This window comes from Falco cherrug, chromosome Z (assembly GCF_023634085.1).
Source record: "Falco cherrug isolate bFalChe1 chromosome Z, bFalChe1.pri, whole genome shotgun sequence".
Classification (NCBI taxonomy): domain Eukaryota; kingdom Metazoa; phylum Chordata; class Aves; order Falconiformes; family Falconidae; genus Falco; species Falco cherrug.
Window position 1 is genome coordinate 45855507 of NC_073720.1, and position 27819 is coordinate 45883325.

The 27819-nt window shown below is 37.9% G+C and overlaps 1 protein-coding gene across 1 annotated transcript; it reads right to left on the minus strand.

Moving 5' to 3' along the window:
• Positions 1-697: 697 nt before the first annotated feature.
• On the minus strand, positions 698-10576 carry LOC114017870 (protein FAM240B-like). Its single transcript, XM_027815468.2, has 3 exons — positions 10497-10576; positions 4638-4786; positions 698-2145 (listed from the first exon to the last, which is right to left on the minus strand). The coding sequence occupies exons 2-3, from the start codon at positions 4781-4783 to the stop codon at positions 2013-2015; spliced, it is 279 nt and encodes a 92-aa protein (XP_027671269.1). The 5' UTR covers positions 4784-4786; positions 10497-10576; the 3' UTR covers positions 698-2012.
• Between the last annotated feature and the right edge of the window lie 17243 nt (positions 10577-27819).

A 27819-nucleotide genomic window follows, 5' to 3' on the forward strand; every position in this document is an offset into this window, starting at 1 on the left:
TGGCGTGTAGTCAATATGATGGTGCCTGCTTATAGCAGAAGTGATTTCACACATCCCTGGGCCTCCTTAGAGCTCCTGAAAAAGCTTGGAGACATAAGGTGGTTTTTGTGTACTCTCTGGGAAGTGCTGTAAATTGCTGCATGTGAATTGCATCTACTTACGTGGTCTTTTTCCTGTGTCTTACATAGCTTCATAAACAGTCAGATATACTGTCATAAAAATGTTCCTAATAATTTAAAACATTGACATTAAATGTAAGAGAACAAGAAATGCTTATTGGGACAGCTTTTTCTTGTCACACTGGCATACAGTAAGGGTAACCTTCACTAATGTGTGTGGCATTACACCACCATAAAACACTGGTTAAATTAGCAAATCTAGTAGATCATGTTTTCAGAAGTGGGGAACCTGGCGTTTCTCCATTTCAATAGGCCCTGTCTATGGCCTTTAGCTACTGCTACAGAACAGTGAACTATGTTTTTTATGTAAGTGGAAGCAGGTTCAAGTCCTGCTTGATCTTCTTCACTAGAGATAGCTTGGGTGGCAGCAAAAGAACTTTTTAGAGAATAGTGGGAAATAAATGAACACAGAAGAAAGAGACCAGTCTGTAAAGGCAAAAGCAGCTACAACTTTATTTTTCCACATTGCTTTTCTAATAGAAAAAAAAAACCACGAAGAAACAATTTCTTTTTGGGTTGGATTATATGAAAAGAGACTGATTCTACATTCCATTCAGTGTTCAATAACCAAATAACATTTTATAAGTTTTTAATTGTTTTAATCCTTCCTGAATTATCAACTTTTTTGGCCTAACATGATTTTTTCTATAGGAGACTGCCACTGTGTAAAAGTAGGAACATTCTGTAAAACAGTGTGTTTTAATGAAATGTCTTAAAAGGATAAAAAAAGCATTTCTGTGAGGTCTGTAAAGGGTTTAATTTTTGTTTTGTTGTGAAATGTATCAAATTTATTCCCATCTCCTTTTTCAGTGTATAGAAAGATGCAAGGTAAAATTCCATATGGCTCAATATTGTTAGAGAAAAACAGTTGTTTAGACTTATGACTCTTGCATATCAAAGAAATTAATTTAAGACATAAAAAGTTAATGTTTTCATCCAAAATAAATGATATTTAGATACACAGACATATAGGTAAATGGAACACACTGTTATTACCCCGTGTTTAGTTATTCCTCACTCTTTTTCACCTGACCTAGAAGAAGATGAAATGCAGCAAGTGTTTGGATTAGTGCACACCAGGTATGGCAAGTGAAACCTTGCAAAGCATTCCTGTGCTGTTGAGATGAAGTGATTTGCTGCCTCCTATTTCAAACTCTTTCATACTCACTTGCTCTGACATTTCTCAGACTGGTTCATAATAACTTCAGTAGTCTTCTTACCTACCCCATGAAAGTCAAAATCCTTTCCTCTGTTCATTTAATGATTAAGATCTGCAAGTTTTCTTATATGTTGATCAGAAAAGTTCATTGTTATTGCCTGATTCCATTAAAGAATATATTTCTCCTTCTGCCCAACTGATCAGACTAATCCTTAACTCCCTTTGCTGTGGCTCATCAAGACAGGCAGAACAGCTTATATCTGCATTAAGCCAGACTCTGTAAGCTCTCTAAATGGAAATGTGCAATTTTGCATGCAGCTGTCTAAATGTATTATTCCTATTAAACAAGCGATCCTCTTCCCTAGAAATATGTTGTTGTCACTTGGAAATGCAGAGTTACATAAGAAAGTCCTGCTGCATCGCAGTAATAATATATCATGGAGAATAAAGGTGTCTGCTTCTTATCTGTCCCTTTACATTTTTTTTCAAGATTATGTTCTGTGGCCTTATTTTTGCACTGAATTTTAGTAGGACTTTATTAGTAACTCCAGTAAGTAGTCTGCAAAAGGGCCAGATTCTGACCTTTTGCTTGTTCAGCAGTGTACCTGCTGGTTTATAGGTGCGTGCAGAAGGTCAGAGTCATGCTCAATGCTTTCTGTTTTTTCACAGTAATTTTAAGCAACAGTTTTATCTGGCAAGGGAACAGCCTCAACAGCCATCATCATCATCTGTTCTTTCTGTGTTTTCCTGTGAGCCTGGACCTGCCTTGTTTGTCCTTCCAGCCGCAGAGTCCATTCATGACGGAGTCTGCAAAGAGAGAACAAGTGCTTAGCAAGTACTGAGCCAAATCCTTCAAATGTATCCAGGGCTTTTCAGCAGGGTTGAAGCTTTCCTCTCTTTCATCACTGTAGCATTTGTCCCATATTTATTTACCATCTACACATCTCTCTAGCTTACTAGATTGGGAATGCAGGGAAGAAAGGGATAGTGCTGATGCTATCAGTGGTTGACATTGCCGGATTCCTAATGAGTCAAACAACTGCTGAAATACTGTCAGTGCGAAGAGCTCTGGTTTTTCCTCTGGGGTATTCTCAAAGCCACACAGAAATACTGTCTATGCGGTAAGGTCATTCAATGTATAAATTGAAAAATACAGTTACACCCCCTGACCACCCAAGTTCCCTGTAAAATGCTGTGGAGAAGAGCAAGCAGAATGTTAAATATGTCCATTTGGGTTTACTCCGACGAATAAGAAAAAAAAAGTAACCATTTTGTAACCAAAATTTCTGCAGGCCTTGTATGTGTTTAATGAAAGGAATTGATGTCACATGCAAGAGGAGCCACATAGCTTCAAGACATAAGTATAGTACAGGCAAAAGAGAAAATCACTAGGGACCACTTCAAGTTATTGCTGGCCGAGTCACTTTCCACCAGAAATGGTGTTATGAAACACCTGACCCAGTAATACTATAGGATTAGGTATCATACGGTAATGCCAAATGCATCATGGAATATATGGGTTTTTATATTACATTTGGTGTGTTAAAAAGAACAGCAGCCAATGATTTAATCTGAGAAAAAGTTAGCAGTAGCTGTTTCACATGAATGCTTGTGGTAGTTTGGCTTCAGAGTTTGTTTTCAGATTGTGTTTTAAACTTTTCTTGTCTACGGTGTCTGGGCTTCACCATTCTCTTGTGCCCATAGTTAAGCCTGAAAACATTGGTGCAGGTATTTACCAAAAATTTGCCATTGAAGGCATCAGTGTTCCTTATCAACTAATGTCTTAGGTGTCAGAAAGAGAGCACTTTCCTATACTTAGAGCCATCTAATTCTCCCAGGTGCCACTTACGTGAGGTAGTGGACCTACGGATTTTGTAGTGACAGTGTCTATTATCTCCTGAAGGTATCTTTTTTTTTTTTTTTTTTTTTTTAAATTAGAGAACACTTTGCAAGCAATTTGGGCTTTGGTAAAGTGACCTTGAAGGAACTTGACTGGGTCTGTTTCAATTGTGATCAGTCAGTTAAGGCATACTGCATACGTATGTGAAGACATAGTCCAAATTCTTTTGCTGCATTTTTTTCCTGTTCAGAGAAGATCTTATACAAGCTTTTAACATTTTTGACTTTGTGAAGCTAGAAGTATTTTCTGCACCCCTAATTGCAATTAGTTTGTGATGTCTTCTTGCAATATTTTTTTATGAAGCTGGGGTGACAAAAGTTTCCAGTGCAGCTGAACACTGTGCTGGGTTTTGTCATACATGCTTTCCCTCCAGCAACTTGGTGATTTGGTTTTGGGACTATTACTGATTAGCTGGAGTAGGATGCTGGGAGCAGGACTGTCTACATCTGACTCTGTTGGGACACGAGGCCTGCCCAGTTCTTGATTTCTTCATCCTTGAAATAATGATAATAGCTTCCTCCTTGGGCACTAGGGTCACAGTACCTGGCAGTTTTTTTAAAGAAACAGCCATTTACCAGCACATTCCAGTTTACTGAAGTCAAATTAATTTATTTGAATGTCCCAGTTTTGAGGAAAGTTTATGCAGGGGAACCTTTGTCAACCTAAGGAAGAAACCCCCACCAGAAAAAAACACAAGAGACACAGGTATTTCTTATAATCTTTCTCCATCTGTTATTAGTCAGGGGATTCATGAACAGCAACAGGTTGTGCAAGTATTTGAAGCAGTCTACTAAACTTGTATGTTGTATCTATACCAGTCACAACTCTTCCTAGGCAATGCCTGGAGTTTTATACTATTTTGGAAAAATATTAAATACATTTGAATAACCTTATTTTTTACCTGTCATAAGCAAGAATGCTTATGAAATCTGTTTCATGGCATAGGAAAATCTTATTGTACTGTTTATGTCTTTGGGTTTATATGATGCAAAAGGCTGTTAAACATGGTAAAGACGCTATGGATTTGCTTGTGCTACACATCAAATGAGTGATTTGCCTGTCCCTTTAATGTAATACTATTTTATTTATTTGTGTAGCTGTACCAGTTCCAGGTAAAAATCCTGATATTTTCTGGCTGTCACAAGCCATAGTGCCAAAGTTGTGGCTATACTCCAAGGCCTTTGAAGAATGCTCATGAGGTTCAGGGGTGAGGGGTGTCTGAGTTTCCATGAAGAAGAGCCATGGAAATATGAGATAAGCAGCTGTGAGAGGAAAAGTGCCAAAGATCCAGAACACAATCTGTGCTATGAATAAAGCAGTACAATAATGGTTACCTTATTTTAAAGCACGTGATGACATGCCTTGCTGGTCTTGTGCAAAAGAAAAAAATACCACTTACTTGTTCAGGGCACTTTTGCTTAACCTAGACTCTTCACCTTCTCGTTGCTTAGTTTGCTCTTGGATGACTTTTTCCCAGAAATTCTTCAGCTCTTCTGCATCATGACCACCCATTTTGTAACGTCTAGAGTTGGTATGCGTGCTCATTTTCTGAAAAACAATTTGGAGGTCAGAACAGTCAGGAGTCTAACCTGAGGCAGATACCGTGTTGCTTAGCCCTTTGCAATTTCTTTCTCATGGAGTGCTATTAAAATAAAACATGTTACCTGAGAAGAATAAGTAACTGATGCTTACTCTGCCTTGAAGGAAAATACAAGGCATTGGAACAGGCCTTGGGTGATAATTAAATTGTATACTTATATTTTTGTAATATAATGACTGAGTAATGGCTACGCATAGTACAGTTCACTGAAATGTTGTGGAGGCCTCAGGATGTGTGAGATTTTAACTGGTTTTGGAAGGATTTGGGATAGTCCAAATATAGTGCCATTTTCAGTGAAGTTCAGATAAGATGTTGTGAAGGGCTTTCCCTTCCTCTGCCTCCTGCAGTTCTAAAAGAGATCGTAGATGGTTGCTATCCAAAGGGTATACATTGCTCTTAAATGATTCCTTTTACTACTCCAATGATATAAAGTACAAAATATGCAGGGGAATTATCAACTCAAAGTTAAAGCACACAGAGTACAAAGCCCTGGGGAACTTGTTATGGCCATGTTCTTTAATTTATCAAAATTCAGTCTTAAATGTTGTTAAAAGTAGAGCTTGTTAAAATATAGAGATGAGTTCCAATAAATGAGAAAAAGGATGGAAATGAGGTGAATTTCTCCTTGCTAAATGCATAGTATTCAAACATGGAAGGTTTTAAAATTCTCAGCATGACTGATGCACTTGCTGATATTACCAAATATACCTTGGTTATCAGATCTTAATGGTACTTTGAAAAGTTAAGTTCTGCTGTCTATTCCCAAATGAAATAATTAGAAAAATTCCATCATGTACTATATTTGTTGCCATACTATATTTGTTGCTGTACTATATTGGTTGCTGTTGCTTTGCTATGATGTTAAATAAGGTACCAACAACCCCTTATACTTCTACCCCTGCTGTGAAACAGTATTTCCTGCATCAGTCTCCTACACTAAAACCCTCCAGCAGGTGGGAGGAGGCAAGAAAAAAACCAAACCCCAAACCCATGTTCCTGAGTTTTCTATGACTAGATCAGCACATAATTTGAAGGTTCCTGTGAAATTCCTTTGCTTCCTTGTGTTCATGTATACTCTGCTGTCACTAGATACTTTTGCTGTCTGTCCACTCTGTAATGCTGATGAATTAATACCTCATAGACACTGATACGTACTTTTGAGTCTGCTTTATAGACAGTGTCATATATTATAAGCTATCCTTAATAAATGCTATAAAGATTATGCTAATGTAGGCCAATCTGAGGAAAGCTTTGAGTTGTGCAATGTTGTAAGGAGAAGATCAGAGAAAAAGAAAAGGACGGTCAGATGCAACACAATGAAGGCAGACTTGTGTAAGGTCTTCCTATCAAATACTGTATGTTAAAGTCCTGAAGTTTTAAATGGGTACGTAAGTCAGATCTTGGCATCTCCCTAGATGTAATATTTCAGATTTGGCATAATTTTCATAAACCTCTTTTTCAGAAAGATCAATAACAACAAATAACTTTGCCAAACTTGGTGCTAAGTCTGACCGGACTGAAAAACTTTCTTAACAAAAAGAAAAATCTCTTCCAGATGCAATATTTTTTCATGGAGAAGTCCAGTTGCTTAAAGGCTGGCACAGTCCAACTCGAGTAGCAAGTGTGAACTGGTTAGTCCATGTAATATAATCTCCTATGCAATGGAATATCAGACATGCTTGAGTTGTTAGGATACTGGTCTTCTTCACAGCAAGGTCAGCAAGAGCTACAATATCACCAGAACAATCAGATATTTTCATCTGAGGCAAACAACAGTTTTCTGGTGTTTCCTTTGCTGTGAACTGGGGATGCTGTAGCTGTAGCATAGTGGGGTACATCAGTAATTGTTACACTGGTGTGGGTACATCAGTTCTACTACCTCCTTTTGCTAAATGTGCTTTGTTTATTTATGATATTGTCTAAATGGAAATATGGATAATCTTTTAATGATCTTTTATCTCACTCTGAGGCCCTAAAATAACAGTATTATTTAAAGCTTCATCCTGCAAAAACGTATGCATGTCACAGACACACTGGAACATGCCCTATCTGAATCTTAATTCTATAGGCTTTAGGCAGTGTTAGAATAAACGCTCTGGTAATAGTGAGTGATGGAATATGATTATTTCATCATTCCTAGATCAACAGGTCACCTGGGTCTTTGCACCATTTAAAGGCTCTTCTCTCAGTAGCAGCTGCCCATTTGACACTGTTCAGGTAATTATCCTGTTGCCTCAGAAGCCAAGTGCAAGCTGCTGACAAACTGTCTGAGTAGGTTTGCTCTCCAAACCCTATTATACTTTGGCTCATGTAAAAGTCTGCCATAACACATTAACCTTTTATTAAAGATTACATTTTTATGATTATTAAACTTCTAGTAGATACTCTTCGAGTGGTACAAAGAGGGCCTCCAGTCTTTATCTGAGGTCTAAATTGGTTAGATCTTTTGGAGGTGCATGAGGGTTTTGCCTGCCTTAAATCTTGGCTGCTCTAGTCAGAGGAACAAGCTGTGGTCATACAGGTACCCAAAGGATGGAAATACTTCTGCAGATGTCAGTCTGGCGTGTCTGTGGGACTTCCTGCAAGCCAAGAACTTCTGACTTGATAATAATTCCCAGGAAAAACAGAGACAGTTGAATCTTTCACGTGGTATTGCTGTGGTCCTGGCTAAGACAGATTCTTGGTGTAAGACTTTTGAAGATGGTGCTGTCTGGCATTATTAGCCAGCTTCTCTTGTGGTATGGTATGTGAAAGCATCCTTTCTTTGAGCCTGGCATTACGACATCCATGTACACAGATTAGAGTTCACATATACTGTGTAATACCTTCTTTTTTTGCCAATTGAAAGATTCTGCTTAGGAGCTTGGTTTGGATTTGTGAGTTGTTCTTTAGTTTTCTTTTCTTTGTATCAAAAAAATTATTATTGCTCTAGAAAACATGTTTTGTTGTTGCAGTTGAGTGGTTTTCTGCTTTCTTTGTAGATGTCCCAATAACATAAATTGGAGTTACACTAACAATCTGACTTAATTTTGGCAAACTTCTTGATTCCTTCACTCACATATGTCATGGTTCAGAAACTAGCAGGACAGTTAGATTTCCTCTGTAAGTCAAAAACACACTTTTCTTAGAGTCACTCCACTAGTGTTACCTCGATGGAAAGTGAGCAAGGAAAAGTGGTTATCATCTTTGTTTTCATTTTGGATTGCCAGGTTATAATTCCAGAGAAATTAAAGGGAAGTCCAGGAGATGTCTTTCTGGCTACTAACAGGAGGTTGTTTTACATGTTTTTCTGCTGATATGAAAGTAAAATAAGCAACAGCAACACCTCCATAGCTTGAAAATGATTCATTCAGAAGACTTGATTCAGTGTAAGTATCACTTATGGACTGAAAATTTGTATTATGAAACTTTCAGCAGTACATTTCCTATAAAGGGCTACTAAAATGTGTATAACACTGGTGCAAGGCAGGGTCCCTTATGACATCTTCAACTAAGATGGTTGAGGAAGGACTGTTTCTGTATGGGTTGTGCAGTCCTACCTGCCCACTTGAAATATCGTTGACTGCTGTTTTGGGGAGTTGAGCTGATAAAACAAAATTTAAATAAAGGTAAAACTTGGATCTTGGCTCAAGTGGCTTATGTATTAACTCTGAACCTCAACTATGAGAAAGATGTGTATGTGCATATGAAAGGATTTTTTTACAGCATTCATCATTTATGGGAACTAATTTGTCTGTTAAAGAATTATTAATTTATAGCGAATGTCCACAAGAAGACATAATAGTAAATAAAATTAATGGCACTGTAAAAGAAAAATCTCCTGTTTATAAGCAAACCATAAATCACATGGCTATGCAATGATCTGTAAGGCACCCACTCACTCACAAAACACAGATAGCATTTACATATATGTTATCTCAGAGAGCTGCTGCTCTCCCAGAGCATGTTTAAAGGAGATTCAAAGTGTGAATGATGAATGTTTTTCCTCAACAGATCTCTCCAGTGCAAGGGAGAAGAAATTCTGCTTTTAGATGGAAATTATTATATGCACAACCTTTATTCACTGCCCCAAAATTGATATAGAAACAGCCAGTGGTACAGCCTTCTGCCTTTTAAACTGATGTGCAGGCTGAATGTGCTTTGGAAAGGTGTTACATTAGCATGTTTCCAAATGCTCTGGTTTTAGTCCTTTCCTGGTCTGTACATTTTGAATTATTGTAACCTTTGACAACCTCCACTGAGGTACAAAAAGGATTTTGAAGAAATATCTAATGTGAGGAATTTCTCTTTGACACACTTTGTAATTGTATTTCTACTTCAGACTCTTGCCAGAGAAATGTTTGAAATCAGAAATGGCTCTTGATATTTTGAACAAAAGTGCTATTTTTAGTAACCTTTATCGAAAATAAACAAACAAAAGAAGAAAATATTGTCTGAAGCTTCAGGAGGCATTTTTTACACTTTGTAGTCTACTTAATACATGTCTTGAGCACCCATTGTCTCAAAAATTCAGTAATTTAAATGGAGAGACAATACTTGTGCATACAATGAGATTCTCTGAAAACCTTACTTTTTAGTGAGAAGTCTTTTAAGGCATTCAGTAAAGCTGTTGACTGAACATAGTTTGAGAAAAATGTCAAAGTAATTTTAAATCAAAATGATATGTAATTTAAAAAATCATTTGGTTTGGCTAAAAAAAATAAACCAACCTTTTTTTTTTCTTATTGGAAAATATTTTAACCAGCAAAATAAAATAATGTTTTAACATTTCTAAATTTTATTTCTAACAAATTTCTAACAAAGTTTGCTGAAAGAAGAAAATCTTTAACAATAATGATTGTTTTTTGTATCTTAAACATATTTCCTTTCTAAAAGGTGGAGATAAGGCTAATTTTAATACTCTAGATAAATTTGATGATTCAGCCAATTTTGATATTGAACATGACCATGTTTCTGGAAGAATTTTTTACACTCACTACAGAATTTTTTGAAGACCATTGTAAACAATGGAAAAATTACTTTTGATTTCAATGAACTCAGTCCCTTGGGTCATATCATGACCATAAGCTATTTTCTTTGTTAGGCCACTAATTACTCTCCTATTCCTTTCGCCCTTCACTGGGGTTTGTTTGCCTAAGCATACAATATTTGCCAGCATTATAGAATAGTTACAGTACAATATATGAGTTCAAAGCCTGTTTAAGTTCTTTTTTAATATAAAAAAACTTTATGCTGTAATAAGTTTTAAATTATGCTTATAGAATACATCATTAAGATGAATATTCCCTCACATGTTCATTTTACGTGGTTTTCCTTTCAGCTGAAGTATGTGTAGTACAGAAGTTCTAGTAATACCAAAGCCAGACATAGGGATAAATAACAGGTTAATAACTGAAGTTAAGATTAGATTAAAACAAAACAGAGGCAGGATGCCTCTGATATTTTATAAATCTCCCAATTTATCTCCCAATAAAGTATACCATAATATACAGAATTCAAGGTCATGGAGGGAAGAAGAAGAAGAAAGCATAATTCAAATTCACATAATTTAACAAAAAATATAATAAATATATATGCGTGTATGTCTAGGTGTGTTTAATAATCAAGATAGGAAGAGAAAATCTTATTTTGGCAAAATACAAGAATATAAATGCTTACTTTGATTGTACAGTAGCTTCCTCTTCTGTCAAAGTACGGATTTCTTGAGTGATTACTGAATAGTGTCAGTTTTACCTCTGGGTTCCCTTTTTCAAGAGGACTGCAACTGCCAGGAATAACTGATGAAATCTATTAATCCGTCACTTATTTTTATTTGGGAGTGATGACATCTGCTATTGTGAATTAGTTTAATGGCAGGGGGGAAAAACCCAAACCCACAGTCTCATTTTGTGAAGTCTGCAACACACTAAGCGGAATGACCAGACAGTTACAGGGCACAAACTCTGAATACCACATTTGATCTGTGCTATAATTTTTGGCAGGTGCCACTGATGTCATAACTTGGCTCTGGGGAAACAGTTATTCTTTGACAAGTGCAGATCGCTGGAACATAACTTCCATATGACTTGCAAGACTTCAGTACTGTCCCCTCCAAGAAAATGCATAGATCTGAAGAGAACGTGTTGAATAACACAGCTTGTCTCAGCATTGTGCTACTGAGAGACTGACAGATAAATAGATTTTTTTTTCACCCCTTTTGAAGTTTTGGTCTGTAAGAGCACCTGGTAGGCTGCATGACAGGATTCCAGCTAAGCTGTTAATACACTGAATAGTGCAGGAATCTGAACTCAGCCAGCTGCAAGCTGGAATCATAGCGTATATAATTTGTTACAGAATGTAGCACTTCCACTTCTTGGACAGATTTTTCCTCCCTCCACTAGTACTGCTGGGTGAACAGAAAACACAGGGAAGTAAGGTGCTACTTACTCTGACAAAGAGAGAGAAGACTGAAAGGGACCTCCTGTTGTCAGCTACTACTGGCAACCTGACTGCATAACCCTCCTGATAATTTCACAAGTTCTGTCTTGAAATGAGTTATGTTTCTTACTCCAGGGACTTCCAGTGAAAAGTTGCTCCAGAACTTTTCTGTGCAAAGTACTAAAAGGTTTTTTCTAATTTACAACCTGAATTTATTCAAGAGACAAGTTACCCCTCCTTTGGCTCCATGGTATGTATGGCAGAAATCACCTCCCCTCTCCTTCCTTGTTTTGAAGATACATCAGTCAAGGACTTTGGACTCTTCTCATACTCGTTCTCTTGATAGGTGTCATGGCCTTTCTCTGCAGTCTCATTGAAAACAGGCAATGGGAACTGTATGTCATATTCCAGCTGAGTACTAGGACTTTATATGCTTCCTTATTTTGTTTGTATATAACTACCTGAATCTCGAATCAGATTTAACTTTTCCAGAGATATACAATGCTCATAAACACTCTCTAATGATTAATACACCCACCTAGTCCTCTTATTTTTTCCAACAGATAAGCTCCACCTTATAACAGAAATTTTGATTAGATCCTAAGCTTATGACCTGACTTTTGTTCCACTTTCTCTGTTTCAGTCCTTCAGGTTATCTGTGTCTTTTGTCTTTGAAATTCATTTGCTGCTGATGATCTTTTTGTCCTCCAGAAAATTTAACTCACTGCTTCATTTTGTGCCAAATGTCACCACTCAACACAGTAGTAAGACACTTACAAGACAGCTCTGGAGCAATTCCTTTTTAACCTTCTTGCAGGAAGGGAGCTTTCGCTAAAAGATGCTATCTGATTTTAACCACTCCTTATCCACTTAAATGAAATATTTTACTGAGGTTCACAGTTTATCTGGTCCACATGTATTTGCCCACATTTATCTTGGTTAAAGAGAAGCACTGAAGTAATGTGCCATGGTTGACCTTTGACAAACCCACTTTGTATTTATTTAATCTGCCTTCAGATTTTTAATTATTAAATCCTCTGAAGTTTGTTTGGAAGTCTTGAATGCTATTAAGTCAGACCAATACCTCTATTTGGAATGTGACAGAATATGGAACCACCTGTAACACAGTGGGTTTTATTCCAGTTCTCTGTCAATGCCTGAAGTTTGGATGAGATTCACATGTAGAGGTAATATCTTTTCTTAGATCAGCTAGTATAAGCTGGGAAAAATGCACAAGGTCTGAAATAGAAGCAGCAAACTTCAAAGCTAAATATCAGTTAGGAACAATTGTTCTAAGTTTAAATAGATAAACCTCAGTGAGACCATCAGAGAGAAAAGTTGGCTCCTTGTAGGAAAGAGGATAAGAGAGTAAAGGAAAAGTAATAAAGTTCACCTTATGTCTTACTATAAAGAGAAACAGGTTATTTATTGTTTGCTGTGCTTAGTAGATGGGGAGACAGGAAGAGAGGACATTGTAATATGTCATCAAGTATTCCTATTGAGTCCATAGTTAGTTTAGATCAACAGCAAAATTAATTTTTCCACTAACCATTCAGTAAGACACTCAGCACCACTACTCTTTCTGGAAGGTAGCTGTGAAATGTATCATGAGGTAAGTAATTCACTGCTCCAGGACAGACTGCTCTGTCTGATAGCTGATCCTGGACCCTAGGCAAATGCCCATAGTGCCGATGAGGGTATCCGACTCTTACAGTTTCTCTTCTTGGAGCTGCTCCACTTTATATAAATAATGCAATACACTGGGCTTGAGAGACAGAGTCAACAGCATGCTTGTTTAATCTCCTGTGTGAGTCAGGAGGGTTTTGCACTTTCCCACATATTGGATAGATTACCTCACATTTTGGCTACTGGGTATTCTAAGACATGCTTTTTCATGGCAAGGGAGTTACTTGGAATCTCTTTTGAGGTTTCACTGTGGCCTTGACATAAAACAGATCTCAAAATCCTGCTTGTGTTGTGCTTGAAACTGCCCAAACTCAACATGTCTAAGCAGTTCTGCTGTGTAGTTTCAGTGGTGCCTTAGTGGCAAGAAAACATAAGAAACTCTAGGCAGAGGACTAGGCCACTACAAGACACACAGAGAAATAATCAGAGCTCTTTGATCTTCGTAATTAAAGCAGCTGAACTTGGCGTGATGTCTGATACTTCATACAGATCAGCAGTACAGTCTGCTCTGGCCTTCTGGTAGTACGGAGTCAATTGCATAGATAATTTGTGACTTTAGAAGTTGCATGGATTTATTCTATAGACTTGTCAGACAAATCAATATTTTGAGTAAATTATTTCAACTTTAAAAATTGTGTAGATGCCACTATATGTTTGGAGGTTTATAGTCTAGCTTGACGGTTTCACCTAAGAAGTTTGCAAGTCTGCAGTGTACCTCTCTTGCTGTGGCTCTGACAGTCACTTTTCCTCATCTGTAACGATTTAGAGCCGTTACTAGGTCTCATGTAGTGTTGTCTTGCACTGATGTGAGGTTTCTTATAATTGACTGTATTTTGGATGTTGTATTATAGTAATTTGCTTTGTTACTCTGTCATCATCTTGTATTTTTTCAATAGTTGGTGCAGAAATCACCATTTATGTGGAGCTTTTTTCACTTTATGTCAGCAATTGCAGAATACAGCTGTAAACCGTGGTGTTTATAATGGCGTTTTTGGAGTATTTCCTGGTGGTACCACTGTCAGGGCCTGGAGGACCTCAACAGGCCGTCACAGACCTGCCCATTCTCGCCTGCAGCCCACACCTTTTCCCAAGCACCCACTTTCAGCTCAGGCCCAGCAACCTGGTTCCTGCCTGAGCTCTGCCAGGCAACCCCCTGGCTCCATCCCTGTCCCTCATTCTGCCCCTGATCAGATCTCAGACCTACATCTGGCAACAGTATTTGTTGACAGCATCATACGTAGCTTATCTTCGGACCTGTCTCCTGGATGTGCCCTAGACCTGTTTCATCCCTCCCTTCATCATTCTTGGCACTGCTGATGGATGCTGTTACCAGCACCTGATACAGCAACCTGCTTGGCCTGCCATTCCGAGATCCCACTTCTTGGCAAGGGCACTGCCTGTGCTGGGGTCACACTTGGCTCCTGCCTCGTTCCCCTGTCATGGGGCACAACTGCTTCTGTTCCTACCTGACCATTACCATGAATGCAACTCCATGGGTGACAGCAATACAGGCACACCAAAGACAGTGGAATACTGTCATTAAAGCCAGGAAAGACTGGGGGAAAAAACCCCTCTTGTCTACAATTGGGGTCTCACTAATCTCAGCACAATTTTGTAAAAAATGCTCAAAAATACTGGAGTTCTACCTTGTTCATGCCAAGTCTGTGCTGATAATAGCTCCAGACACTCACTAAACTACCTCCTACACTGAGAAAACATGAACCCACCTCCCATGGCTGTCATCGGTGTTTGAGATGCACTGATGTAAGTGCCTCAGAACAGTTCTGCTTCATCTGGGTGACTGAAGGAATACTTTATTACTTTCAAGTACATTAAGAAGGTGGAGGACAGCTGGACATAAAACATATTTAGTGGATTCTGATACTGCATGTGGTCAGGTGTGTAGCTACTTTTATCTAAACTGGGTACCTAAATGTAGATTCCTAAAGCCGAGAAAATTTCCTTGCAGTGTCTGAGTTCATGACAAGAACACATGGATTGTGTTTGCAAATGAGAAGGGACAACTTGAGTCTGGGGAACCTAGCATCTGTGCAGATTAGCTCCGTTGCTAATTTGATGCAGATGAGTAACACAGGATGCTGCAGAGCATGGAGGTGACTGTTACCCTTCCTATGGTAGTCTGACAACAGTGACTTTCGTCAATCTGTGATTAGAAAACAATTATTGCTGGGATGATCCAGGGAGTACTTGAGCAATATAAGTTTCTCTGCCTCAAGTTACTTCTAAGTTATTTCTAATTACACAGATGGTTTGTAAAGAATTTTGCACAGAGAGGCTTCTCTAGCTGTGTTGATGCTGTCAATAAAATGCTTGTTTGCAATAGGTAACCAAACCTTATCCTTCATTGAAAGGGAAAGAACTCATTTGTTACAGGCCATTGAAGATTTCAGTGGGCACTTAACTGCAGTGACCTCTGGATAGTTTAGCAGGCTGCAAAACAGCTGTTTCTTTCCCTAGTTATGCTTGGTCATATGCACTTGACAACCTGAAGAGGAGGAGTGTGCCCAGTCTCAGATTTTTGTTTGACTTCCATTTCCTTATCAGGAATATGTTTATCTTTTGTGTATTGCACATTATTTTCAAGCATGAGGGGAAGCAGATATCAAAAGGAATGAGACATAATTGCACTGCAGCATCTGGTTTCTGTTGTTTACTGACACAAAGCTCCTCCCAGCTTGCAGGGCCTTCAGTGCATGCTGGAAGCTCCCTCATGAAGGGGCTATGTTATGGATGCAAATTGCATGAAACAGGACAATGGGGCAGGTGCTGATGAGTTATAGATGGTACTGTAGTCTTTTTATGATCTGGGGAAGTGTTCTTGTTGTCTCAGCACTGCTCTTCTTTGGTACTCGGTAATCACAGCCCCCAACTACTTATTCAAGACACCTCTGTAGTGATCACTTGCTGAATCTTCTTTTAGTGCCATGACCTTCTTTTCCTTACTCCCAAGCTTCCACCTATACCGTGTGGATGTATCTTCAGTTGTGTGGCTTTGACCAGCAGGGTCAGGCTTCCTTAAGCTTGACAATCAGGGTGATGTATGTTTTCTCTGCAATTACACAGATGAACAGCCCACAAAATTTAAGGGTTCTTATTACCATCTTCCCTTCTGTGTCAGAGGACAATGCTGCTAGTGGTAGGGTCCATTTGGATGCTCTCTGTGTGCACCAGAAAGGGAGACATAATATGTACAGTTCTCATGAAAAAAACACCAGAAAGAATGAAAAAGTAGGGGACAAGGTGAAAACAGTGCAGTGTGTTGGCCTAGTGAATGATATCTTTGAGCCCACACAGAGATTATGCTGGATGATGTGACATTATTTCATCTGTGTTGCTCCAGGTTGGCAAGCATGTCGCTCCAATGAAGTCAGCCCTGCATAAGGTGACTGAAGAAATGTAAAATTATTGGACAAGAAAAGCAATTGGAGAAGCCTGATTGATGAACTAGGACATGCTACAGTACTACCTTGATCTGCAGCTTAAAGTCCTGACTTAAAGACTCAAAGGCCTGACCAATGTGAAGCAAAAGTCTTAAGAAAATGTGGAGAATGGTATACAACACAGGGAATCTATGTGAGTGATGTGGCAGGGTACAGAGGAATGGAAAGGATGCAATACCAAAAAAGAAGTATTTGTGAAAAGTCGAACTGAAATTTGGCATGAACAGACATGAGGGGACCAACGTAAAATCCACCAGTGCAAAATTAACCTGTCAAAATGTTTTGAATGAAACGGATTTTGCAGTTTGAGTTTATAGTCCATCAGTGCTTTACACTACGGAATTACATTACCGGAACTGAAAATCTGGTTTCACTATTGCAAGGAAAAGTGGCTTAGAAATGCATGCCTAAGAGGCTGTATCAGGGTACCCACTTTGTTTAAAATATACTCTTAATAACTTAGTAATCCTCTGAAGTAGAGAAGCAATGGACAGATTATTATACCAGTAAAATCTGGGAAAATAGCCACTGTAGATGAACCTGTACTTCAGCTGACAGCAAGAAAGGAATTGTATAAGAACTGCTATTTCCCAGATTGGTGTTTATTCATATTAACATGTTCAGATCTACTAGTTGCACTTTAATTAGCCAAGGAAGTAATGCAGTGGTTTCCTTCTTGTTTTTTGTTTTGTTTTTTTTTATTAATTAGTTCATCCACAAAAATGAGTTTCTGTTAGTACTCCACTGAATTTTAAGCCAAGTCTGCTTCATGGTATTTGAAACCTTTTCATGTTCTGATAACATTTCAGGAAATTCCTTTATGGACATGAACATGTAAATCTTAAATACTTGCTAATAAATGAATGAGCTATTCCCAGCTCCATATTACTTATTGCATTGAGTCATTCCCTTGAATTGCTCCTTTAATGATTTATCATATCCTGCCTTATCAGGGTACGAAGCTGTTCAGGATGCAAAACATCTTTTACAGCACAGAATTTAACATACTCATTCCTTAGTCCTAATGAGTTGCCTCATCCTTGATACTTTCTGGTAATACAGATAAACAATATTTCTGTTAATAAACTTTATTTATTTTTAATAGTACTTAAATATTATCTTTCTTTTAAATCTTCAACTGTTTTCTAGAAATATCTGAGGGTTTAAATATACAGACAAAAGTTACCATGGTAACTTTTTCTATGATATTTTAGCTGTGGCAAAAGTGAATAGTGTTGAGGTTGCTTAATGTGCAAAGGGCAGTCTAAGGTAATTTCTACAGTAACAGGTAGTGCATAATAAAAAAGCATCATTAGAGTAAATCAATTGGTGGTGAGACCCTGCTGTCCACAGCCTGTGCATTTCAGGGTCTTTAACAGGCTCACATCTGTATTATAGACTAGCTGTACTCTGGTTTGAAATTCTGTTAGCCATTGGTTGATGTGTACTGGGTGGGCTCTTGGAGCATATCTTTTGATTATTTTTCTTTTTTTATGTGTGTACGGTCTGGGAAGTGCACCAAAGCCTGGTAAGTAAGGGCAGTTAGGGAATTCGCTTCAAAGGTGCCCTTTGATTTCAAGGACCAGTGCTAAAGTATAACCAGCCTAATATTTGAGTTACTGTTTATTGTGGACTAAGAAAGTGGATCCACAGAACTGACATGAATCAGATGATGTACATAACTTACTACCTGTAGCAATATGTTTATGTATCCAAGCTGTTGAGGCCTTTTATTTCCTTTTTTTTAATACTAAACTGAGTTAATTCACACAGAAATATATAAGAACACAAATTGTGCAGGAATATAGTCTTGTGGCTTACACTTAATATTTCTTTTTACAAGGGAAACCTGAGACAAAAACCTCATTGCCTCAGACATTTTAAGTTAGACTGGGCAAAGCACCACCAAGTGCCCTGAGGAGTCAGAGTAAAATGGCAGGGAAATGGAATAAATGACCCCATAGGTCTTTTCCATTTATGATTTTTATGGTTCTATATCCCTATATATTTGCTTGCTTTTACTTTTTTTTTTTTCTGTGACAGATAGGATAAAGTTAGGGAGACAAAATTCATTGTATGGGGTACAAAACTCAATAATGGAAGGGTCAGCAGTTAGGGTTTTTTTACTGTGTTCAACAGTTCACAATTGGGCAGGTGTAATATGCTTTTTTTTTTTTAATTACTATTTGTTGTTCCTGAAGCTTGGTATGAATTTGATGAAGGAAAGCTCTGACCTGAAATGATCAGTGTGGCAACAGTAAAACCAATCGGAACAAATTAGCACTCTGAAATGCCTCAGTCTGGTGATAATTTGCCAATTTCAGAAAGCATCCCTCCTAGGCAAACCTCCCATAGTTTTGATAATGGTATTGCATAGCTTTACAGTTACTCTGCCAGTTCCCATAATTTGTGTAGTTTCTTTATGAGACCCACCTAATACTTTTTCTTAAAAAAGAGACCCATCTTAGCTGGCATTGTCTGGGTACGTGGGTCCTAAATATTTTAAATGCAGGTGCTGGCAATATTGAAATTTCTGGTGGCAACAAAGCTCTATTTCTGGCCAGCTATAAGTGACACAAATACCTTCTTCCTCTATGGCAAGGCCAAAGGAAGGCATATCACAGCGGGGAGTCTTTCTTGTGGTTACCATGCAAGCATCACAACATATCAAAAGCTTTCTGTCTCTTTCTAAATAAGCAGTAGGTGTCTCAAGCTAAAAAACAGTTTGCTGCCAGCAGATGGTTTGACTTGTGTGCTGTGCCTTTGTTTTGGCTCACCTTAAAGTCTTAAAATGTTTCATTCTGGAGTTTCCTCAACATATCCAAGATTTCTTAGGTTTTGATTTTACTATATTGTTCCTCCTTTCTGATTTTATTTAACATTAGCTATAAACATCAGCTATGCTACTGACACACCATTATGCGCATTCAACACTTCCACACCCTTGGTAAAGCTGCACAGGCTGAGACGATGGCCACCACCATCCTGCCTCAGCTACTCATCATTTCCCCCACACTAGCAACTACCTTTTCTGCTCTGCCAAATGCAGTGCTGAAAGGAGTCCCTGAGCTCTCCATCCAGTGCAGCCCAGAGGGTATGTCCCTGCTCACAGAATTGTTTCGATGAGAATGGTTTGAGGAAAGAGCTCATGAGAAGCTCAGCTGGCAGGCTGAAGAGAGGAATGATGAGGGCTGTCACGGATCCAGCTCACTACACCTAAACAGCACTTGTACCAGTTTGTATCATCTCAGACATGAAGGACAGCATAACTCTGTGTTTTCCAAATGCTCTTATTTGCTCTCTCTGGTTACACTGGTGAGCTACATGTCATGTTTCTTTATGCAAATGTTGTTTGTTTTTTGTTCCAGTTATAATTTACTTCAGAACAACTCTTAACTCCAGCAATCTAAAAGGATATTATAAAAGTAACAAGTATTTTTAAATGAGCAAAACATCACCTGAAAGTGCAGAAATAAAACCATTCACAAATATTTAAAAAAGAACAAATGTCCATCGTGGTGATGGATGTTTCTGGGTGGGGACAAGGCTATGGCTAAGAGCATTTTCTACACTGGGTTTTGTGCCAATATGGATAAGGCACTGAGCACCCTGTTGCCAAAGCATCTTTAATTTAAATTAAGTGATAGCCTAAAGGTTGAGAATAAATGTGAAATCAGTTATATCACAGTAGGACATGGTTTCCAAAAGGTACAGATGATGTCTAACAATATATTTTAAATGTTATTATCCACTGTTTCTCTTTCAAGGCAGAGATTGCTACTGAGAAGTTATGTCTTTATGAATAGAGGACAGATGATTTAGTAAAGTAAGGATTTTTTGAGAAATAAAAATTTGGCAAATATAGCAATAAAAATCAATGCTGGCCTTAGACTTTGGGAACTCCGGGGTCCTGGACCGTGGATGGTCAGCCTGATGACTTTTCTTCAGTCTGCCAGCTGGTGAGTGAAAATGACTTCAACTTTGCCAGTCTTATTCATTTGCCCCTGGGTTCTACAAAATGTGTTTTGTTTTGGATATCCTATGGCCATTTAAAAAAAATCTATTTCTTTAAACTACTGTTGCGGGGAAAAATTGTAGCAAAGAAAGATAAATTTTTTTTAGAAGATATTTTTTAGAAATTAAGTTTTCCACAAACAAAACATTCTAAATTTTGGTCTTTTCTGCCTTCACACCACTTAATCATTTTCTATGTCTTTGGAATATGCTATGAGTGTAATGTGGGCAGGGATGTAGACTTCAGGGTCTCCTCTTTTACAGCATAAGAACTCCTCAGGTAGCAATGAATGTCAGTTTTTCAAACTAATTTCCTTAGAGGTGGTCAAGTAATTTGTAAACTGTCTTCCCCAGAAGGGAAAGTTTCCAAGTATATTGGAAAGCACAGACAGAAAAAAATAGAAGAAAAAAAAATCAAAGAAAATTAAATGACTAGATATTTTGGGGAAAAAAGAAGAATAAACTCCCAACATTCTAACAACTTAATGCAGCTGGGTTTTTTTGTTAAGAAATTTAGTTCTATTGAGATGTTATATCCAATTAGTTAGTTTAAAATTAGATATGAATCTAGTTATGTTCTGTCCAGCCTACTTTAAATGTGGTAATTGTTCTTTATAATCAAGCTATTAGAATGACATTAAAACGTAATACTCAGAAACAAGTCATTTATCAAATGGTGCATTAGCCTGCTTGACATTTTAATTTACAAGTTTTTTATTATTACTTTGGTCTCTTGTTTATTAATTGCCTGAAAAACATGTCATTTTTCATATCTTACATAAACAAATACAAGGAAAGAGGTCAAAATTTAATCTTGGTGAAACCAGCATAAATCAAAGTTAACTGCACTAAGTCAGTGAAGAGTTATCCCAGTATAAGACAGAGAGATAACATCTTTTCTCATATCTAAATATACACAAATGAAAGTTTGCTTCAAGCATTATGTAGTAAAGACATGATTTCTTTACTTGGATTTTAAAAAAAAAAAAGTAGGCTGAAATTTTCTCTTCTGTTTCTTCAGTAGTAAAATCATATGGGGCATTATGCAATTTCTCAGCTATTGTGTTCTTCAAGTCAATCTATGCCTTGGGATGTATCCTGTAAGGACTTGGATGACATTTTCTGAAGTCTATAAATAAAGATTGCTTTAGCAGAAAAAGAAATAAAATCACCTTCTGGTCCCATTGGAAAAGCACTGGATTTGTGCTTGTTTATGAGCTGGTGTGTACGGCACATGTATTTATTTTATTGAAAAATAATAACTATGGGTTTTACCTGAGAAAACTTGGCATTGATGTAATGCTTATTGTCATTTTATTCCATTGTTAGGACTGTGATTACCAGACTGCTTTGTAATTTGCAAGCTGTACGTGAACAAATTCACCAAAATCCTCCAGTTAAATTGTCAGTGTTGAAAGTAAAATGTTGAGCACATATAACCAGCTGACCTGGAAAGCACAGCACCGTACATCAAATCAAAACTTGCCCTTTACGTTCCCATCTCAAGCAAGAAACCTAAAAATGTGATAAGCTAGCACAGTGGAAGGGATATCAGAGGAGATGTGACTTCTTTTCAGATGTTTGGAGAAAGCTTGGGGAGTAAAGTGATTTGTTCAAAGCAACTCTACAGCTGATCCGGGAATCCATTTATTAAATAACTGCAGTGAACGTGTCCTATCCCATACATAGAAACTTTTGCTGAGTTATTCACTTCCTCCACATCTCCTTTTTCGTCTTAATGTGCTTTCTTTGGGCCACTCTTGGGCATGAAAAAATGCTGGGATAAAATCTATTGTTGTGATGTTTCTAATGCAGGAAACATCAGCAAGTGTCTGAAATCTTTCATATCTGTTTTTGCCATAGAAGCTTGGTAGCCCTGTGAGTAAGGCAAATGTGGCTGTGTCACCAGTGAGTAATAACATTTCTCTCTGCTTCTTCTATCTTTTAATCTCATTCAGCCGACTACTTTCTGAATTGTCATAATCAGACTTTGATAACCTATTTTAAAGAGAGAGAAAAAAATATCTTTCAGCATATCTGACTGCTTTCACAGCCTTTAATAAGTATTTTAGAAAATGCCCATGTATGTTATGAAAGCAACCTTATTTCTGTTCTGTTGTGGGAAGTCAGGGCAAAAAAGCACCGACATGTTATTACTGCTCTGTATTTTCTGCAGACGTACCACAAGGAGTTAGTGGCGCACTCTGTATTTTTTTCTTAGCGTGTTCTCACATTCTCAGTCTGTCCTTTTTCTTGCTATCATTTATTTCTAGACAGTGTTCAAGATCTTAAACCAAACAACTCAGTGAAAGGCATGCACTTAATCTGTTAAAAATTCTTGATGGGACTTGACTTAATTCCAGGCAAAATCTGCACATTTTGCATTTGTTTTGTGACAGTTATCTGCCTGATGCCCACAAGACTACAGTTCATCTTGTCTACATAACATTTTTGTTTTTCTTGGTTCCCTTTGTAAATATATCTCCACCAGACCTCTCCTAAGCAAGCAAGGGCTTCTTAAAGACCTAGCCCTAAATCTGTAGGACTAGCTGGACCCAACATCATGGTTTCTTATGATTGAAATTCCTTGTTCAGTTCAGATTCAATGCTATAGTACTATCTGAACATTGTCAACAACTTTGTTTTGAATGTTATAAAAGATGGGAAACTATCTCTTGTGGATTCCCTGGACCAGTCCAAATCCTGTATCACTTTCCACCATAGTCAGGAGATACTCATCCTTCTTTTTTTCAGAAAAGGAGTTTGTGGGGTTTTGAAACAAGAGTAGAAAGCTATACGTGCTGGAAGGTATCAGAGTGTTGAGGATGGAAGAGAATGGGAACAAGGAGATGGAGAAAAAAAACCCCATGAAAGTGTACAAAGTGAGTGTTTTGTTTATATACCTTGAGCAGCCCATGCATGGCTTGGAAAGTCTATGTTCCCTGCTTCTCTGTTTCAAGCTGGGTTTTCAGACTTACTATAAATGACTGAACAGGCAGTTTTAATTATAGTAAAACGCGGCAACAGAAATGAATCCTTGTGGTTAACAGGTCATAAGACTGCACCACAGTCCTCAGGGACTGAGACACTGAGGACTCAAATGCTTGTAAATAGTGCAGGTGTTGAAAACCAATATGAGGTTATATAATTTCTTGACCAAAGAAATGCCCACACGTCTTGCAGCATTGTGGTGTGTGACAGCAGATTTCTGGTCACAATTTACAGGCAGGGAAAAAGGTCTTTGTTCTCACTACAGTTGGCAACCTTTACATTTCATATTTACTCATCACTGTCTCAGGATGAGCTAGTTTTCAGGCAAAAATAGTAAGACTAAGAAAATGTGGCCAAATGTGCTGTTAGTTTTTTAAGACGATATCCACACAGTTTATGTGAATAAATTTTATCCCATTATATATGAAGTATTACTATTACTAGTTCAATTTGTTAATTATTCTTGTGTGACTAGGAATCCAAGTCCCGCAACTCTGTATCTACTGTTTAACTGAGTGACCAAAGATTGACAGGACAGCAGAAAAAAGGATGATTGGCTAATGGTAATGACAACTGGTCAAAGGTAATTGGTATAAAAATAGTGGCATTTCTGTGACTGAGAAGTAATCCATTGTCATATGTCCATGAAGGCACAAGATGTGTGTCAAAAGACTGCATACCAGTGACATAGGTTAATACCATTTCTCTGAACAAATTTTTGTACTACATTTTGTAATTTTTGTCACTGTTGACATCCATGTTTAAAGCTGAATTTGTCCTCTCATCTGGTCAAACCTGCAGTATTATGTAAGGTAATTCTCGGGGCTCAATTTGGGCATACAAAATAGCAGATTTTTTGAGGTGTTTGAAAATATATGCAATGCTTTCAGGGCAAGATTTTCAGGAACATTTTTCTCTTTTGTTTTTGGTTTACTTTTCTGAAAGAACTTGTGTTTCTGTAGTGCCACAGAAATATTACTTCTATAATTGCTAACTCAAGCCTCTGAAATGTTACAATAATGTAATTTCAAGTCAAGTGGTAAGACATTCCATTTAAATCTCAGTATTGCTGTGAGCTGTACCCAGGTTCCTCTGTAATCCAGATTTATTGCCCTCCTTATTCTCAGCAAGTATGAGCAAACATGGAATAGTTTTCCATAATTATATAAAAAAAGAAATATAAGCAATGTTTCAAAACCTTCTATGTGATGGCAAGGTCGGCCATATGCTATTGAATATTTCCTGAGCATCTGTTCATTCTGGCTATTGCAGTGTTCAACAGTGCATATATGGTATAAATAATAACAACACTACCATTTACTGGGGTCTAAACCTGCAACTGTGCATTTTGTAAAAGTCCTGCTGAAGGACATGGAGTTTTGAACATGAAAATTTTGGACCGATCATAACAATCAGTATACTGCTTGACCTTCATTACAGCACTGAGCAAGTACAGCCTGAAATCAGACATGTAGCTACACAAAGGGAAACACAAAGAGTTAGTGCATCCTGGCATAGGGAATTAGCTGTCCTTTTCATATCTGGACTTTGCAGAAGACAGGGGTTTGAAATGTGCTGGGCTAAAACACTTGGCAGCTCTTAAGTCGTGCACAATAAAAAACGGATAGGAGACCTTAGTTCTAAGTGTGGCTTCTCAATGACTTTCCCAGGTTGCTTTTAATGTTAAGTTCAAAAAGGACAGCAAGAAACCAAAGACCTTGTAGTTCACAACCCCTTTTCACAGAAGTAAATGTCACAATTTTATCCCATGGACACACTATATTTTTTGTTGAAATTTCTGCTGTTCCTTGCTACATCAGGTAAGAGAGACATTCTCTTGATAGCTTTTTTTGGTGACAGCTCCAATGTATGTTCTCATAGAAATACATATTTTTATAACATTGTGAGAAGGGCCCAAGTCAGCCAGAAAGACAGTCCATATTCAGGTCGTTTGCGGTTCCTCAGGCTTCCTGGCAGCTGTTCTCATGTCCCTCCAGGAGAAGGGAACTCTCTACATACACCAACAGCACACAGACCTTGTGTACAGCTGCCAGCGCTGCTTTCCTAACCATGGACTGTGTTTCTGGTGCTGTCTCAGCAGATAAGACTCTGAGAAGAGCCTTTTAGGGTCTCCTGAAGGCTGTAATTTTACAAAGATCGGTTTAGCGGTGTGTCTGTTCCAGGCTTGCTGAACAAACCGGGTGCTTTGGGGTACCTTTGAGGCCAAAAATTATGGTAACGTGCTGCAACAGTTCCTCTAGAGAATGCAGGAGCTGGCGCATGTCTGGGTCATGGCAAGGCAAGGCACGCTCAGATGTATTTGCAGTCCAGATCCAGATCTGAGCCTGCTGTTTGTGTAGCCCTGTGCAGGAGCATAACAAGCTGCATGGCTTCACCGGCAGAGAAGGAGGAAAAAGGCCAGTTGTTTCCATTTGAGGAGACAAGCCTTTAGTTATGACTGTTGTAGTGAAATTTACCTTTTCTCACAGTTACATAAAGAAGTGCAAGGGGGGAAAAATCAAGACTAAAAGGAACTGAAAACACCTCTGTATTTCAATATAAAAAACACAGCCAGGTAATGAATAGAAAAAAGCTGTGTTTTGAAAGAATAAGAAAAGTCACCTGGGTAACTGAGTTGTTAATGTGTACCAGTTGCAATGAATAAATTTCATCAGAAAAGTGGAAGTACAAATATTTGCTGTCTTTTCACTGATATTTCCCAATCTTGTGCACTCCTGTCCCATCCCCTTCTGTTGCCTAATAAAACCTAATGACCACTTCGATGATGGGTAATGTGTACAGTGGCATAATGTGTTCAGTCTAATTCAATTGTGACTAAGTTAAGTAGCATTTTTTCTCTCCGGTAGCTCTGATTGTCCTTTTGTGATGAGAGAGATATAGAATCAAACTGGACTCCATTGAACTGCTCTTCCCACATTTACATCTAATGAACACTGAGTGGAGAATTAATGCTCTAGTTGCTTTCTCATCTTCATTTATTTGTACATGGATAAGAAAAAATGTACGCGAAATGTAACCCCTTAGGTGCTTAAACCTTACTAGAAAAAGAATAATTTAAAAAAGGGTGTTAGAAAGGTTTAACACAGCTTGTTGCTGTTATTTGAACTACATGTCAGTATTTGCTATCTTACAAGATAAGACAAGGATGACCAGCTAAGGTCTTATGGGGTGGTGGTTTTTTTTTTACGCTGGGGCAATGCCGGTCAGTTATTAGGTCAATCAGATTAAGGATATTGCTACATGTTTGTGTAGGTGGGGATGGGAAATGTAGAGCCATATACTGTTGGCAGAGTTAATTAAGTGCACCTGTATACATTGTTTCTGAAAACTTGGCTGAAACAGAACGTGTCCCACATATACATAGAATGTATTTGTCCTAGACTAGGCTGGGTTGGAAAAAAATCCATTCCTGAACTCCAGATGACTTCTTTGTCTTTACTTGAAAGAATAAAAATATTTTAATCAGGTTTCCTTAATGCAGGAAAAGACAAAACCTCTGAGGCCCTATGGGGAACCAGAAAATCTTTGACAAAAATATTAGTTAAGATATTTTTCACTTCCTTTCATTACATCAACTCCATTATGATTAACTAACATGTTTTTAAGCAAGATTTCTGTAGTCCACATAAGAAGACAAATGTCTGCAGTTGTGCTGGATAAAGCTATACCCGAATCCGTTTTCCCTGCTGTAGACAATGGCTAAGTTACTGGTGGTCTGTACAAGAGCAGTTATGTGACAAAAATTCCCAACATACAAAAGAGTTATGAAACTATTGCTTGTGCAACAGATCCTGCCTGAGTAGGAACATGTGTTGTTTTTCATATACCTCTCTCTGACTGCTTAAAGAGAGGCAAACATGAGGCTTTTTTGTGTGTAGAAGTGTATTTTGAGGTACAGTACCATATAGGGTTACTTCAGACTTCCTGCATTAGGATAGGCAAAGACCTCTTAGTATTCCTTTGATTCTGTTCTGGAAAAAAAATACCACCAAAACCTGCTCTTGTGAGTGAAGAAATCAGTCACTGAATGTGCTGAGAATTAATGAAACAACTAGGACCCAATGATGTTGTCTATGCTCTAGATAAATATTAATGTTACTACCGCAGCAATCTATGTATCATAAGCAGCTTCCTAAGATTGATGGAAAGGTCAGTTTTTCATCCAGTTAGTGCTGTTTTTAAAGAGATCATGTTTAATAAGTAATAAATATATAAAAATATAATAATTGAACATGCATTTTAGAACATGGCTTCAATTATGTGCTAGCTCTGTTGTGATGGGCATAGGTATAAATCTGCTCTGCAATGGTCCCAGATTCTTCCCTAGAGGAAAAAAGACATGAAAAGTGGAAATGAGATTGAACTTTGTGATTCTTCTTGCTCCATTTTTA

Bases quoted from the DNA above. Each gene is read 5' to 3' on its own strand.
- LOC114017870 (XM_027815468.2), bottom strand. From the start codon at position 4,783: ATGAGCACGCATACCAACTCTAGACGTTACAAAATGGGTGGTCATGAT. The intron at 2,146-4,637 runs GTAAGTGGTATT...CTCTCTTTGCAG, and splicing joins AGCAAAAGTGCCCTGAACAA to ACTCCGTCATGAATGGACTC.